Here is a 15,233-nt window from a genome sequence, read left to right as displayed (position 1 = left end):
AAACTCTCAAATTGTCAATCCTGCTAAAGGAGGCTTGCACCTCCAAGAAAATCAAGATATATGCGTAGATGTGCTGTCTACGAAAACAGCGCATGTAAGAAAAAAGTTTTAAAAAATGAGTACGAATAAAAGAGGATCGTGCCAGTTTGGTGTCCAAAATAACAAATAATAAGATGCAATACCATTGTTGTCATTTGCAACACTTGCTCCATTGAGTGTAAAAACAAACAAACCTGCTCCAAGTTTAGCCACTTCAGCAAGCTCAGCAGAGGTTTTGGCTGAAGCGATGGCTTCTGGTAGCTTCAAGGTGAACGGAAGCACATCCCTGGGAAAGAGCAACAAAAACAGAATGAAATGCAGCCAAACTACATGAGAAAAGAGAAAAAACAATTTGAAGCAGGGGGGACTAAAAACATATGAGTCACTCTTCTGAGCATGGCTTGGCTTTGGCAGAACCATACATACAACCACCCACCCAAACACACACACTTTTTTTTTCCCCTCAACACAAAAATCAGTTAACTTATAACACATTTTCAAAAACTTATTTTACCCCAGAAACCCACAGGAATGAAAGCTGGAAAGAGTTTGCATAGAATACCAGATAATATCACAATGCATTTAGTCTTCAATCACTACATAAAGAATAATAGTACAAATTATCGTATAATCGAAGTACTGATTCACAATACCTGGAAATAACTTTTAAATTTCTCATAAACAGTATGTATGCTGTTGTCTGACCCAAGTATTTTTCAATCTATAACTTTTAAATTTCTCATAAACAGTATGTATGCTGTTGTCTGACCCAAGTATTTTTCAATCTATAACTTTTAAATTTCTCATAAACAGTATGTATGCTGTTGTCTGACCCAAGTATTTTTCAATCTACAAGCAAAAATAAAGGATCTGATAAAGGGTGTTGTCATACTCTCATACATGTTACAATATCAGTGTTGCCAATTTGCTTTACGCATTCTTAAACTGAGTAGCAAGAACTCAAGTGTTACATATATAGCATAAGTGAGTTTGTTTATTTTTTTTTTTTTTTGTTTTTTAAGTAAAGCATGCAACATGCGAAAAACAGTGTTTCATAGTACAATGGGCCAGAAGATGAGCTGGTCACAACAAAAAGGAACAGCCCAGCACAGCAAGAGCAGCATGAATAATTCTGAAGAATGGACTTACCTGCTGATGCAGCAGAAGGCCACAAGTCGAAACAAGTCTGCAAAGCTAAGGCCGGATCCTTCCAAAGAGAAAGCTGGAAGACACCAATAGCACACTTTGATCAAAAAATTAATTAAATTCCAGTGCATGATAAATGAAATACAACCATCATTCATGTTTTAATAATACAGTATAAAGATGTTTCTTAGAAATTTGTGACAGGCCAGAGATATTTTTCAGAACAAGTAAGTTAATTAACTTTAAGTCTGATCATATTGAGGTTTTTGTCTAAATAATTGCATATATTCAACGAGATGGGAGATTAAAAACCTTGACTTGACTGCACTGTGGTTTAAGTTCAATGAGCCTTTCAGCACCATTACAAGGAAAACACCCGCCTGACAGGAAGATAGTCTATAATCAGTCAAAATACACAACTCAACGTGTATTATTCTGCTGATGTCACATTTGCAAGGAGAAAGTCCCGCTCCAAGCAAGAAAGTCTTTAAACTTACTGTACTGGCTCTCCTTGACAACAAAGTCTTTCACAGGAACTGGGGAGTTCTTGTCCATGCGTAAAGATATGACCTTTTTCTGCAGGCTTGAAGACTTCCTCACCACAAATGTCTACCGGGGAAAGAAACATCCAATCAGAAGACTGTAAAATAAAATGGTACTATAATTGTAGTTTTGAGAATTGTAGAGCCTTGGACTATTATTAGAAATGACCTCGCTTTACTCTCATTAAAAGGTACCAGTAAATGTTTGAGTGGCAATGTGGCACAAAGAGTTGTCATTGTCCAATTGTTTGTTTTTGGATTTACAGTATATGACTAGTTTGCAGAGCAATTCTCTCAAATGATGGCAAAAATATTTGGGACTGTGTGCATTTGGCAAGTTTTTGTACAGACATTGCTTATGTTTTACGTGCACTATTTGATTGTCTATTGAGCTGTTTTTAAAACAAAGTTAACATTAGCAGTATATATACTGTAATCAGTGTTTCCTTACTCCAGGTGATTGGTTCCGTAGGATTTGTATGGCATTCTGATGTCTAAGATCAAGTTGGAGCCACACAGAATGTGTATTGATTAATCTGTCCAAAACACTGAGGCGCCGATGAAGTGAGTCATAGCCTGAATCTCTGACTCCAGCCAGCCCAGTCCCAATGTCAGCACAGGGGGATGCCGGTAGGAAGAGACCACCCACTTCTTCACCCAACCTGAAGAACAAACAAACAATAAACGAGATACACGATTGTGTAACTATATAATCTAGGCCAGGGAACACATAAGGGGAGTGCAGGTGCACATGCGTGGTCAAATAAATTAGCACAAGACAACTCAAAGCGGTGCGACGGAGCTGTTTGTTTGTTTGTATCAATACTTGCACAACACTAAAAATGGGATGTTTCTTGACAAATAATGGTATCTTCTAAGATCCAGATGAAAATACTTGGAAATAAAAGATGAACTGATCTCAATGTCTTATATCATCATCATTTGATGTTGACAGCAAAATGAAGGACTTGGCCTCACTGTTCCAATACTTTTGGAGCGCAGTATAGAACACCCCCTACCAACAGGGAGATACTAATCCCAAAAGACAAAAATACTCTAGGGGAAAATTTAAGGACCAAGTTCCCGGTAAATTTTACATTCTAGCCAGAGAAGGAAAAATACAGGCACAGGGATTTTTGGTCTCACAAGGGTGACTCATTAAACACATTTTTGTGCCATCAAAAGTACAAGAACTGGCAAAAGCAGGTTTGAAGAAGAAAAACAATCTGTTAATCAGATTTGTGATTGTGATTATAAAAGTACTCCAGACAATATTACTCACACTTCTAATTCACTTGTTTATTATTATTATTATTATTATGTTACCGTGTTTAGATAGAAAAATATTTTGAGAAGCCTTAATTGTTTGATCTGAATGTGGTTTGTGAGCATTTGTCAACGTTAATTTAACCCCATCAGACCCATAGATGGTTGCAGTGGATATGACATATTTGCGTGTTTAAACCAATAAAACGCATAATTTGGATGATGTCACCACTTCTGGTTCATGATTGGATCTTAACCAACCAATCACAACCGCAAGTTGATTTGCATGATGTTCAATTTTTTCATGTTAAAAAGGTTGCATATAAGCTTGTTAAGTTTATAACACGTTACAGCCATATTATGATCAATTAAACCAACTAAAAACATGAGGTAAGCCCCCTCCAAAAAAAAATTCCATGTTGTTCCTATGTGGGAAAAGAGTCTAAATCAGCACACAGACAAAATTGCCCAGCAGAAAAAATTAGGGTCTGAAGGGGCTTCAATAGCACTTTTATAATAATACATTAGTGTCTAAACGTTTCATTGAATGAGTCAAGATCAGTAATCATCTAATATGCATCAAGCTAAATTCTTATTAACCTCTTGTTGAAAAAAGAAAAAGCAACAATGGTCACTAAAACTTGATCAAAACACAATATTGCCACACTTTTTTTGGTCCAACCTAATACGAAAAAAAAACAAAAAAATGTAATTAATAACTGGCTAGGACAAAAATAATGATTAGCTAACTCAACTTTCTTCACACAATTTCTGTAACGCTCTGTGAGACCTCTGATTCAACTAGAAAAACTATGTTGGTCCACTTCTCGTGAGCAAACTGCTCCAGCGGACAGGTGTGTCTTCAATTTGTGCAGGGTATATACTGAAATCTAAAGACCATCGAGGCATCCTGGAGCAAAATGTGCTGCACTGCGTCCGGTGCAATTTCGTAGGCCCTCCAACAGGAAGACCCAAAACACAGCAAACAGCACCCAATGGCTAAGAACAAAAGATTGCATTTGACTGAAGTGGCCTTTTGATGAGCCCTCATCTAAATCCCATTGAACATCTATGAAAGGAGCTGAAACATGCAGTCTGGAGAACGTACACTTCAAATGATGAGACATCCAGAGCTCACAAAGAGTGGGCCTAAAATATGTATTAACAGGAGCACGAGTGTCAGGGTAACTGATTATTATTATTATTATTATTATTATTATTATTACAGTGGTTGCTTGCCTCAATAGGATGTGCATTAAAATCATTTTTCTTTTTCTTTTCATAATAATTCAATTGGATCGCATTCAATCTAGTATGTAATCATTTATTGTATAATTACTTTTGTCTGTTTCATGTTCATTCGGTGACCATAAGAGAAGAGTGCCAACAATTGACCCCTAAATAAGTATTTTTCTGATGAGTCATGATTGTCAGACGTGTGTAAACAACTGGTGATCATCTCACTTATCCATAGCAGTACACATTGACAACACTCAATTGTGCACTCTGCTGTCAGCATTGTGCCAGTGCACTGTATTAAACCAAATGGCTTGACTTAATACACAACATAAGACAGCCTCAGACATTACACAAAGCAAGAGCTCACCCATGCATCGAATCCGTCTTGAGGTCTTCTGTTGTCTCGGGCTTTTTCCCCATCTCCTTTTTTAAAGTACCAATTTCCAAAGCAAAGGACTCAATCAACTACAAAGAAACCAAAAGAACAACATTCAATGAGGAAGTGCAGAGACTCGGACATTTGTCAAACGAATGGTTGGAGGCATGGCATGTCAGGATGTGGAAACAGTTGATCAAACAGAAGGTGGAAAGGACGCAATAAAGAAAAATAAATAATCACACTGGTCTCCCATACAATTGCTTCGTTAAAGCCAGAGTGAAGCATTCATTGAAAATGTAATGTTCAATGTATAATGGAAAACATTAAGGCCATAGTTTAATATTTTTATGGCACATTGGTGAAAACGTGCACTGCTGTGAGAATGCACAATATGACACAAGCAGCATGCATAGTAGGCATGGCAATTGGGGAAATTGGGACAACTGCCACATGGCCGTTGTATTCCAGGCCAACCAATGTTTATTAAATAAAACATGGGCTAAATTCCTGTATAAAGGGTATCTTAAAATGGCGGATGGTGCATCGTCTCATGGCCAATTTTGTTCTCACATTCTCCACTGTGATGGTAGCTGTTTGCTTTTGTTTGTATTATTAGATCTTATTGGAAGATATTGATAGGATATTACATGATTCATCCAATGTTTTGAAAGCTGCTCAAGTAAATAGTTTTTAAAAACGAATGGAAGGACGGACCAGTATTTTTCTATTGTTCCAGAAGGTGACTCAGAATTGTTGTGTCTCACATGTTACGAGAGTGTGGCTTTAACAAAATTAAGCAACATTTCCAAACAAAATATATCTTTTGTTAGTGGTTTGACCACACATAACAGCAGTGGCGATTCGTCTAAGACTGCAAGAGAAGCGCCGCTTCCCCTAAAGCCAACCCCTTCCCTACACAAAAAAAGTGATGGCTGATCTGTCTTGAGGCAAAATGCCTCATTGACAGTGAAATAAGCGAATCAGCGTTCTTGAAATCTAAAACTCCACCGCGGCAGTTTTTTTATTTCATTGTTCTGAACTGAGCGGAGACTTTACCGATCCCCAGCGACTTAGGTAAAAACGCCAGCATTGTGTTTGGCGACTCTCGTGTCACTGAGCTACCCCCCTCGGTCACATAGTAGTGTACCCTCGTAAGAAGCTCCACTTGCTAGCAAGCTGCACATCATGGTAGGTAATATGAATTTTGTCCACCAAATTTTGTTGAAGCCACTTCCTTACAAAGACAAAACTTAAGAGTATTCACATTCAATGGTTTGCCCAGAAAACATGAGCGTCCCGTTTGTGAATGACCAGCAGCCGCCATTGACATACAGTATCCAATCAACCTGAAATTAGGCTTAATTTCGACATATTTTAAATTAGAACTGAGATGCCTGTGTTGTTTTACTTCAGTTTTTTTTTTTTTTTTACAATTAATTGGTACTGGAATGTAGGCCTGAGATGTTATTTAAGTTATTGGTTTTCTTTGTATTTAAATGTGAAGAGTATGCAGCTGCTGTACATTTTCTTCTTTTTTTTAAAGTGAATTTTGTAACAAAACCATTCCAAAGAAGAGATGCCTGATGAATCGTTGTGCCAGCCTTTTTATTTTCGTTTCATAGGAAAACTGTATTTCCTTATGTTCAGACTAACAATGAACATTTAATGTGTGATACTGATGTCATTGTTTCATTTCCCTTTTAAGTTTTGCAATCATTCTGCTGGGCTACTAATCAACAGCATGAATGACAAAACATTTAGCCCAACAGTGGGAAATCCAAAAAGAGTCAGAAAAGTTAACATCCTAAAAGTTGATTCGATCAGACAGGATTCGGAATTTTGCGAACTTCTTCCATATACACAATATCACCATTTCTCACAAATATTGTTCATAACTCAGTCTAAATCTGTGATAGTGAGCACTTCTTCTTTGCCGAGATAATCCATCCGACCAGTTAGTACTGACTGGTTCTCTGAGTCCCCAGATCCCCCCCACCCTCAATTAAACAAAATTGAGTGGCCTTTTATTGTGGGCAGTCTAAGGCACACCTGTGCACTAATCATGATGTCTAATCTGCATCTTGATATGGCACACGTGAGGTGGGATGGACTATCTCGGCAAAGGAGAAATGCTCACTATCACAGATTTAGACTGGTTTGTGAACAATATTTGAGAGAAATGGTGATATTGTGTATGTGGAAGAAGTTTGAGTTCATCTCATTAAAAAAAATGGAGCAAAAACAAAAGTGTTGCGTTTAGATTTTTGTTGAGTATATATATATTTTTTTTTTATCCAGAAAAACATTTGAGTTGAGCAAACCACTTGAACAAATATGTGGAATACAGGAAAAACAGGCAGGAAACAAACCACCAAATTAGACTCCATCTCACTTCCTTTTTGAAAAATAGTATTGATGCTGTGACAATGTACCTTGAAGAAACTGCTTTTCTTCTCCCGTTTGTAGGATTGATGGATGTTTTGGGCGGACATCTTGTTGAATCTCCTGGACAGCTACCTGGGAAGTAAAATTTTAATTAAAGCGGAATAATTACGATGAGAAAAGCCCAAGTCCTTACAGAGTAATCCTACATGTATAAAGAGAACACATTATTGTACTATAGCCTATTACAAGTGACCTGGCCTGTGACGGTTGAGTTTGCATACATCACTATCACTATTGTGCTCCCTTTGGTTCTCAATAGAGAGTGTGTTAGCAGATTTTAGACTTTCTGAGCAGATTAAAATGTGTTTGAGGGAGAGAGAAAAAACAGCGCCTGTGGATAGAAGAAAGAATAACAATACAGTGTGCTTAAGATCACAAATGCCACTTAAACAACAGTGTAATTACCTAGCAAACAATACATTACACACCGCTCTGTGAAGTTGGAAACATTCAGGGGCTATTACTTACAAAAACTAAACAAAACAAAAACACTGCATGATGAATTTGGGGCTTTTGGCTGAGAAGAAATATCACTAGTGTGTAGGGCAGGCTACAAATGGCTCTGGTGAAGGGAAGAAGAATTAAAAAATTATAAACAAAGTTGAATTTGCGATAGAAACTCGCAAACGTTGTCGCGTACTATTCCTTGTGCAGCTCGTGGGGATGGCTGGCATGCCGATTGCCGAACTCAGAGTGGTTTCTCCCGTCTTTCAGACATTTTCATTCACAAATGAAGATGCGCCAAAATACACACGGATGGCCATTTATTCCATGTCAACGTTTATCGACTGTTTTCACACCGCCGTTGAAACAGGTGGTAGCAAGTTGAACAGCAAGTCCCACAGGATTCCTTGAACGTAATGCAGTAAACGCACCACAGCAGCTACCACTACTCGGACTCTCATGACACCGGATGGGGGGAAAAGACGGAACGACCAGTTAGGAATGTCCACACAGCAAAGTTGCTTAAACTTAAAACGATACTTACTCTGTGATGTGTAAATTTGTCAGGAGAAACCCACACTGCTACAAGTAGCCAACAAGATCCTTAAGGGTCCATATCGTTCTCGCTTTACGAAAATTAGTATTAAATAATGTAAAGCCTCATCGTATCCTCAAAGCAAGGAAAGTAAACAAGATCACGACGCGCAGTCGGTGGCTTCTTTCCATTTTACTGTACAACGTTCTTGGTTCCTCTCCCGACTTGGTTGCGTTTTCCTCCTTGTGGAACTTTTTTTGTGTTAAGACCAAGACTTCCGCTAAAATCCTTTCATAATAAAATGCAACAACATTAGTGACAATTTATTCGACATGCCCAAAAACGAGTTGTTCGGTACGGATTAAATGAAATTACGCGTCGTTTGATAGATTCTTTGTTTGAAAGTCGTAAAGAAGCATGACATTTGATTTTCGTCATTTTTATTCTCAATTACATATCAAATGATACATAAATTATGTTGACCAGAATTTACCGTATTTCAATTCATTGGAGTATCACTTTATCAGACACAAAAATAATATTTCTGTTTTGATCATTTTATTGCTCAGGCACACATTCATGCAGTCCAGTATCCACATTTGTAGGTTCACAATTTAAGGGCAACACAATTTGACCTATTTCTAATAACTTATATTTGCTTTTACTAACAGAATAAACCCTGGCCATAAAAAGAAAATTTCAAGTCAGCATGTGAAACTAAAATATTTAGAACCCTTTGTATATTACCAAGCACTTGAAGATAACACTCAGCAGTGTAGTGTTATTACTGGGGTGGAGGTAAATTATGTCAAATTAAGCCAACAGCCGACAAACATTTTTTTAACCCTCATTGTGGAGGGAGACAAAAAAAACATGTACACTTTATATGTAAACATTCACATGTATATTTCAGTAATTAAGTATCCACATATTACTTACTGGTGACCAGTCTGATCAAACATGCTGAAAATCTGCGATTGATAAGGCCTTCTCACTTGTTGTTTAAGCGATTGTGGACTGCACTGTAGTGTCCCACACTACTATCTTCAACTAGTGTAGTGGCGGCTTTGATTAAAGCCAGCTTGGTTGTAGTTTTGGCCGCCATGTTGAAAAAACTGTTCAAACTGTCCTCCTTGATTAAAATTCTGGCCTCCTCTCCCTCCCCAGCCTCCTCGACCTCCTCTTCCCCTGCCTCCTCTACCGCCGCCTCGCTCTTGATGCCAGTTTCCATTCTGGTGGTAATTGTCATTGTAACCTGAATGGTGGCTGGACTCCTGGGGGCCTCCTTGGTTGCCGCCACCACCTCCTCTATAGGCACCTCTCGTTCCGCCTCCCCCCTGATGACCGCCCAAATCTTGATACTGGCCCTTGTTGTAACCACCTCTTCCTCCTCCGCCGCCCTCCCCCCAGCCTCCTTGCACCCTCCCGCCTCTGCCGCCGCCTCCTCCCCCTCCCCCTCCCCCCCTACCGCCTCTTTCTCCTCCACCCCTCTCATAGCCCCCTCGGCTGCCTTGGGAATAATGATCGTAACCACCCCTGCTGCCTCCATGCCCACCTCCACCACCATAGTGTCCACTACCTTGGGGGGCATCCTGCCGCTTTTGCCATGAGGGCATTTCTGGCGGGGGAGGCTCAATCTCACAGGGACGGCCTCCTCTATCTGGCACTCGGCCCATTAAAACCTGGTGGGAAGAAAAAAACATGAAATGGCATGTTCAGCACTGACCCCAAAGTTTTTCTCCCACTGTGACAGAACACAAAAAAACAAAATTTTGCACCGAGCTTGATCGCATTTCTCCTTCGACCAGATGTTCATGTGCAAAGAACCCATACAATTGCATTTGTAAACAGTAACTGGGACTAAATCAGTATGCATTTCCGTCGACTAATGAAGACAAGACGGAAATGTACTTCACTTAATAAAAACTGGACTAAAATCTATGGACATTTAGTTCATAAACAAAAAAAAGAGATGAAAATTATATGGTTTTGTAAAATCTTGTTTCTGCTAATCTGTCACTGTGACACTGCCATGTGACGCACTCCCTTTCGAATCTGCAGCTAGCGAGTGCAACATGCACAAACACATTGGACATATACAGGAGGATTCACAGTGAAAGGTTAAAAATAAATAAATAAATTACAATTAAAACGTAACATTAATCTAACCAACAATAATGTTAATCCGACCGCTAACTAATGATGGCTAATTTACTAGCTCATAGCAACTTGTTGATACGCTGTAATTTTGTGTGAAAAAAAGATGAGAGAACATTTTATGTGAAATAGTTTTAGACCCGAAAGGTTAAAAATAATCTAAAAATACAGGCCTTAAATGATTGTCCTGACTAAAACTAGACTGAAACATTGAATTTTTTTTGTTGACTATAAAACGAGACGAATAAAATCATGTTTTCTTGACTAAAATGCTTTATTTATAGTTGACTAAAAATGGACTACATAAAAAAGGGATGACGTTGACTTAACTATGATAAAAACTAACAAGTGTGATTGAAACTGGACTAAAACAGACTAAATTTTAAAACTGGCAGATAAAATTAACACTAGGCGGCAGACTTGTCTAAGTTTATTTTTAGCTGATTGACTCACCTTATTAATAGCACAAGCAGTCTTCTCTCTCGACCTTCCACTGCTTGTACGAAGGATTTTTGAAAAGTCTTGTCGGGCTGCAAGAAGGTGAGCTACGGAGATTTGGCTTTTGGCACCAAGGGTGGAACGTAGTGGCTGATAAACATGAGCCAAATTCCCAGCCTGCGTCTGTGGTGGAAAAACCAAACATGATTTGCCTTTATTAGAGGAAAACTAGACCAAACAGAGCGTGTTGTTCTTCTTTCTTCTGATACAAGGTGCTGCATACCTTTGCTCTTTCTGACCAACCAAAAGACTGCACTGTCACATCCAGACGTTTTAACAACATCTTTCTTCTCACTTCATACTCATTTACAAGTGCTTGATTGATGGCTTCTATCTTTTCCTGTCAAAAGGAAGAAAAAAAAAGGCAGCATCTTAACAACAATACCGTGTATTTTTCCCCAAACTGTAATCCTTTCAAGTTTACCATGTGCACAGGTCCAAAGGGTTTCTTCAGCAAAGGCTCTCCTATATGACTTGGTGGTACTCTACTTGTGGCTTCTTTCAGCTACCATACATGGTGACAGATAAAACAAACAGTGTGAGAAGATACAGAAAACTGCAATTTTAAAATCTTACACCACACCGCAAGAACAAAGACTTATTTAGATCACATCACATTATTACATTGCATTTGAAAGTTTTTTTTTTTGTTTTTACAATCTCCCTTTTAAAATAATTTGAGCTAGCCATCAATTTACTGTGTACACGGTATGTAGCATGAGGTAATCATACATTTATAAGGGTTCACAGTCAAAACGGCCTTCTGAGGACTGACACAATTTCCTGATTTAGATCAATATGACCACAAGAGCGGTAAGATACAATGTTTGTATTTTCAATCAAGGTAAAAAAAATAATCGCAAGCATTTCACAGAGGGCTCATTATTATTCAAGGGTAGCATAACTTATGTGTTCACAGGCTAACTTTTTGAAAAGAGAATTGCCTACAGTACACTGACTAGTTTGCAAGACACAGTGTTCCCCATGCCATTTTCAAATTTCATATGCATGAGAATATCAGCCCAAAATACACTGTATATTACAATTTTGTAGAAGCCAATTGTCATTCTGGATTTTTCCCTTAAGTGGACTCTCACATTCTCGCAGTTCGACACCTGTGGATGCACCTATTCATGTATTTACCCCCCCCCCCCCCAAAAAAAATATCTAACTTTATATCTGTTACGTATATGGTAACTGCATAAACAATATGGTTCAAGTGATCTAATTGGCCGTGTTTGGGTATGCAATGGACATAATGTTTACACACCGCCGTTCAACTGACAGGCTATTGTGATGTGACCAAGAAAAAGCATTTCAAGACTTTTCCCACCATTAGTGTGACATATAACCTGTACAACTCAATTGAAAAAAATAAATGAAATATTTTGTAGCGGGAATGTAGAAATAAACAACCGAGTATGGTTGCTCAAGTGTGCAAACCCGTTTATAACTGGAGATATGGCTGTGTTCAGAATTAGCCTGGAAACCAGACTAATCCATGTAACCAGCGGAAGAGTCTGGTCACTGTCAGCATCAAGCGCATTTCTGAGGCGGGGCGAACCTTACCCCAAGCAGACAGTGAAAAAGATCCAATCAATGAAGAGCTGACCAAACTGACCTTCTTCTCAATGCCACTAAAGAACTGGAACATGGCTATGTTGGCTGGAGGCTTGGACATGCCCAGTGACATGCAGATGCCCTTTAGTTCCTGGAAGGCAGGGCTACCAGACTCCTGGGCCTTCTTCTGGGGTTTGTTCACCAGGATCATCCTCGAAGCCTCAAGCTCGGATACCAGAAAGGCTGAGATGAAAATCACACGTTGTCATTATTTCAGTCACATTTGAATTTGTATATCTTGCTTGCTCAGATAAATGCTGGACTTCAAATCGACATATCCACTCAGAGTAATGTTGGAGAGAAACACTTAAATGGGTGACCTTTTCTGTCACACCTCGTATTTACATGTATATTTTAAGTGACATATCTGGTATGTACGCAGATTCCCAAATTGCACGGATAGTAACTATGATCGACGCTTTTTCTGTAGTTAACATTTTGCTTAATTTGGTGTTTTTAATCTGTTGTTGATCAAACATGGGTCTGTATTGTACACATCATTAAGCATATATTTCAATGTCAAAACCGCTGACAGGTATATCCTGCCTGTTTAGGCTGCAGTTGCACTTGACGATATAGATCAGACTTTAATCTACATCTGGAAGAGGCCTGATTCTCATACTATTCCATGATTTTTGTTCCCTCTGCCATAATGCACATCAGAATTTTGCCAATTGGCAGCAAAAAAACAACAACAAATAAATAAAAACTGCGTCACTTGAACCAGAAGTTTAAATCTAGCTGTAGATGTTGTATGATACAAAAACTGTTGCCAAAAGTAAAATCATACAGAGCAGCAGCAGACAGTCATTCTTGTTAAGAAGCCTTTGGTTGACAGCCCCACTTGTGAGGACGGAGTAAGGACAAGCGACTTCTGCCAACAGACCGCTCATCTCCAGCTGGAAGCTCTCTGCCTCACTTGGACCTAAAAAATGTAAAAGAGCAATTACCTTGTATTTCTGTCCTTGTGAAATTAAACATGAATGTATGTGTGCGTATACAGTAAACACACAGAGTCCCTTCCATTCCGTTACTTCTTTTGTTTATGTTGTATACTGAAGGCATTTGGGTTTCATATCACAAGATGATTATGAGACAAAAGTTTAGAATTCCTGCTTCTATTTCATGGAATTTAACTCTAGATATGTTCAATAGCTCAGGAAAGAACACTTTTTGTTAGACTATATCCAAATGAGAATGAAACCCAAAAATCAGAACGATGAGACAGAATTGCCACTAAATCACTTGACTGCCCTCATATTACAAAATGTCAATTTAATTGTTCTAGATTTAAATCACTGCCAATGGGCTTTTGCAGTAATTGTGATGGATTTGACCAAAAGCCTTCGTTAAAGTGTTGGTATTTGGGAAGAAACGTTTTTGAAATCTTACAGTTTGTGGCATGGACATTCTCCTCCAGTTTACTGTAAAGTCTGAGCTCTGATACAATCCAAGCACAGAGCTTTGTATATTCCGGTGAAGCAGCCCCACCAGTCACAGCTGACTCCAGCGCTCCGTCCTCCAACAGTGGGCCTTGATACCTTCAATCACATAGGCACAAATTTAAATTCAACTCAAGCCATTTTGCTCATCAGCCCAGCGTGGCTATCATATAACATGTACAGTAGTTAAACTGAAAGCCTCTAACCAACCAAATTTGACTAACATTTCGGAATGACCGCATATATCGTGACGACGAAATTGAAACAAATGACGACTTTCTAGCGAGGGTGGAGTTAAAAATAAGCTGCACTTGATCTCAGCAACAGTGCAATGGTTTCATTTCAACAGAAACAAGTGTTGTTGAGAAGACTGACCGACGGTTTCTTTGTAATAGTTGTTGCAACGTTAATGAGCAATCAATAGAGGTCGGTTAAAACGACTGTCTGACTAATGTTAGCTTTAACACCGGGTCAGTTGTTTAGCTGAAGCATACCACGTCACATTGCTCAACAGACACGGACATGGTTAGCCATTGAAATTCCAACTGTACAGTGCATTGTTTAACAAAATTGTTTTTTTCCCTCCACTTACCCTAAATCCTCCAGAGAGACGATAATATCATTATCCATAGTAATAATTCTTGCGTACGCTTAAAATTCACGAAACGTCAAACGCACACTAATGTGCTTGCCTGTTGGACTAACGGCGATTGACTTCTTCGCTGGATTTATTTCTGCTTAGCAACGTGTGGCACAGGCAGAATATCGCCTACTAGTGTACGGATTCTGTCAAGATAAACCACCAGTAAAACTGCACAAAGACAGTGCGGACAACAGTATAGTACAGTCAAGTACTCCTGTTTTTTTCTTTAGGATGTAAAATACGAAATAGTTGTTTGTGCTATATGTAACATTTATTGCATATTTCAAATAGAAGTGATTTTGTTTGTGCTCTCAAGTTATGTATCTCAAGAAAAACATAACCATGTTATTAAAAAGTACAGTTCTGTGGGGTTTTTTTGTAACATTTTGATTTAATCACAAACATTTTAAATAGGACGGTTGATGCTCTCAAGTTATGTCTCTCAACAGAAACACAACCATGTTCCTCAAAACCGTTTAACTAGGAAGAGAGGAAGAGAGGGAAAAGTGAACTACATCTATTTTTCAACTTTTTCAGCCGTCACTGAGAGTGTCACTCACACCAATGCAACCCTTTCTAATTTTATCAGAAAACAATAATATCATTTAAAAAATGTATTAGATCGCTATGTTTGTTGTTGACTAGTACAGCGGCTAATACAGTAAGCGTGTACTCATATTCTACAATAACTTTTAGACCTTGGTACTAGCAACCTGTGGTTAGAGTAAAACTAAAGTTAAATGAAATTCAAATTAAATCTCATTTTATTTAGTTGTAAGGACGTATTCAGCAATGTTTTAAATGTGTTCAAGTGCCTGAGTATCTGTGTAACAGGACT

The 15,233-nt window shown here is 38.6% G+C and overlaps 2 protein-coding genes across 2 annotated transcripts in view; both read right to left on the bottom strand.

Moving 5' to 3' along the window:
- Nucleotides 1-8,277, bottom strand: part of rin2a (Ras and Rab interactor 2a) — a 28,470-nt gene extending 20,193 nt beyond the window's left edge. Inside the window, exons 1-7 of the mRNA XM_086093428.1 lie at nt 8,045-8,277; nt 7,044-7,128; nt 4,600-4,697; nt 2,179-2,389; nt 1,683-1,794; nt 1,189-1,261; nt 234-325 (exon numbers count right to left, since the gene is read on the bottom strand). Of these exons, the coding sequence (XP_085949554.1) occupies nt 234-325; nt 1,189-1,261; nt 1,683-1,794; nt 2,179-2,389; nt 4,600-4,697; nt 7,044-7,103 (646 nt within the window). The 5' untranslated portion in view covers nt 7,104-7,128; nt 8,045-8,277. The remainder of the gene's footprint in view (nt 1-233; nt 326-1,188; nt 1,262-1,682; nt 1,795-2,178; nt 2,390-4,599; nt 4,698-7,043; nt 7,129-8,044) is intronic.
- Nucleotides 8,278-8,458: 181 nt separating this feature from the next.
- tslig3a (tRNA splicing ligase complex subunit 3A) lies at nt 8,459-14,485 on the bottom strand. Its single transcript, XM_086092186.1, has 8 exons — nt 14,345-14,485; nt 13,703-13,851; nt 13,101-13,235; nt 12,312-12,493; nt 11,115-11,195; nt 10,914-11,030; nt 10,646-10,813; nt 8,459-9,717 (listed from the first exon to the last, which is right to left on the bottom strand). The coding sequence occupies exons 1-8, from the start codon at nt 14,380-14,382 to the stop codon at nt 9,082-9,084; spliced, it is 1,506 nt and encodes a 501-aa protein (XP_085948312.1). The 5' UTR covers nt 14,383-14,485; the 3' UTR covers nt 8,459-9,081.
- Nucleotides 14,486-15,233: the final 748 nt, after the last annotated feature.

The sequence above is a fragment of the Leptonotus elevatus genome, chromosome 13, assembly GCF_054856555.1.
Source record: "Leptonotus elevatus isolate MCC_2025b chromosome 13, RoL_Lele_1.0, whole genome shotgun sequence".
Taxonomy (NCBI): domain Eukaryota; kingdom Metazoa; phylum Chordata; class Actinopteri; order Syngnathiformes; family Syngnathidae; genus Leptonotus; species Leptonotus elevatus.
Note: the sequence above shows the minus strand (reverse complement) of the source record. Positions and strands in the feature narration are given on the sequence as shown.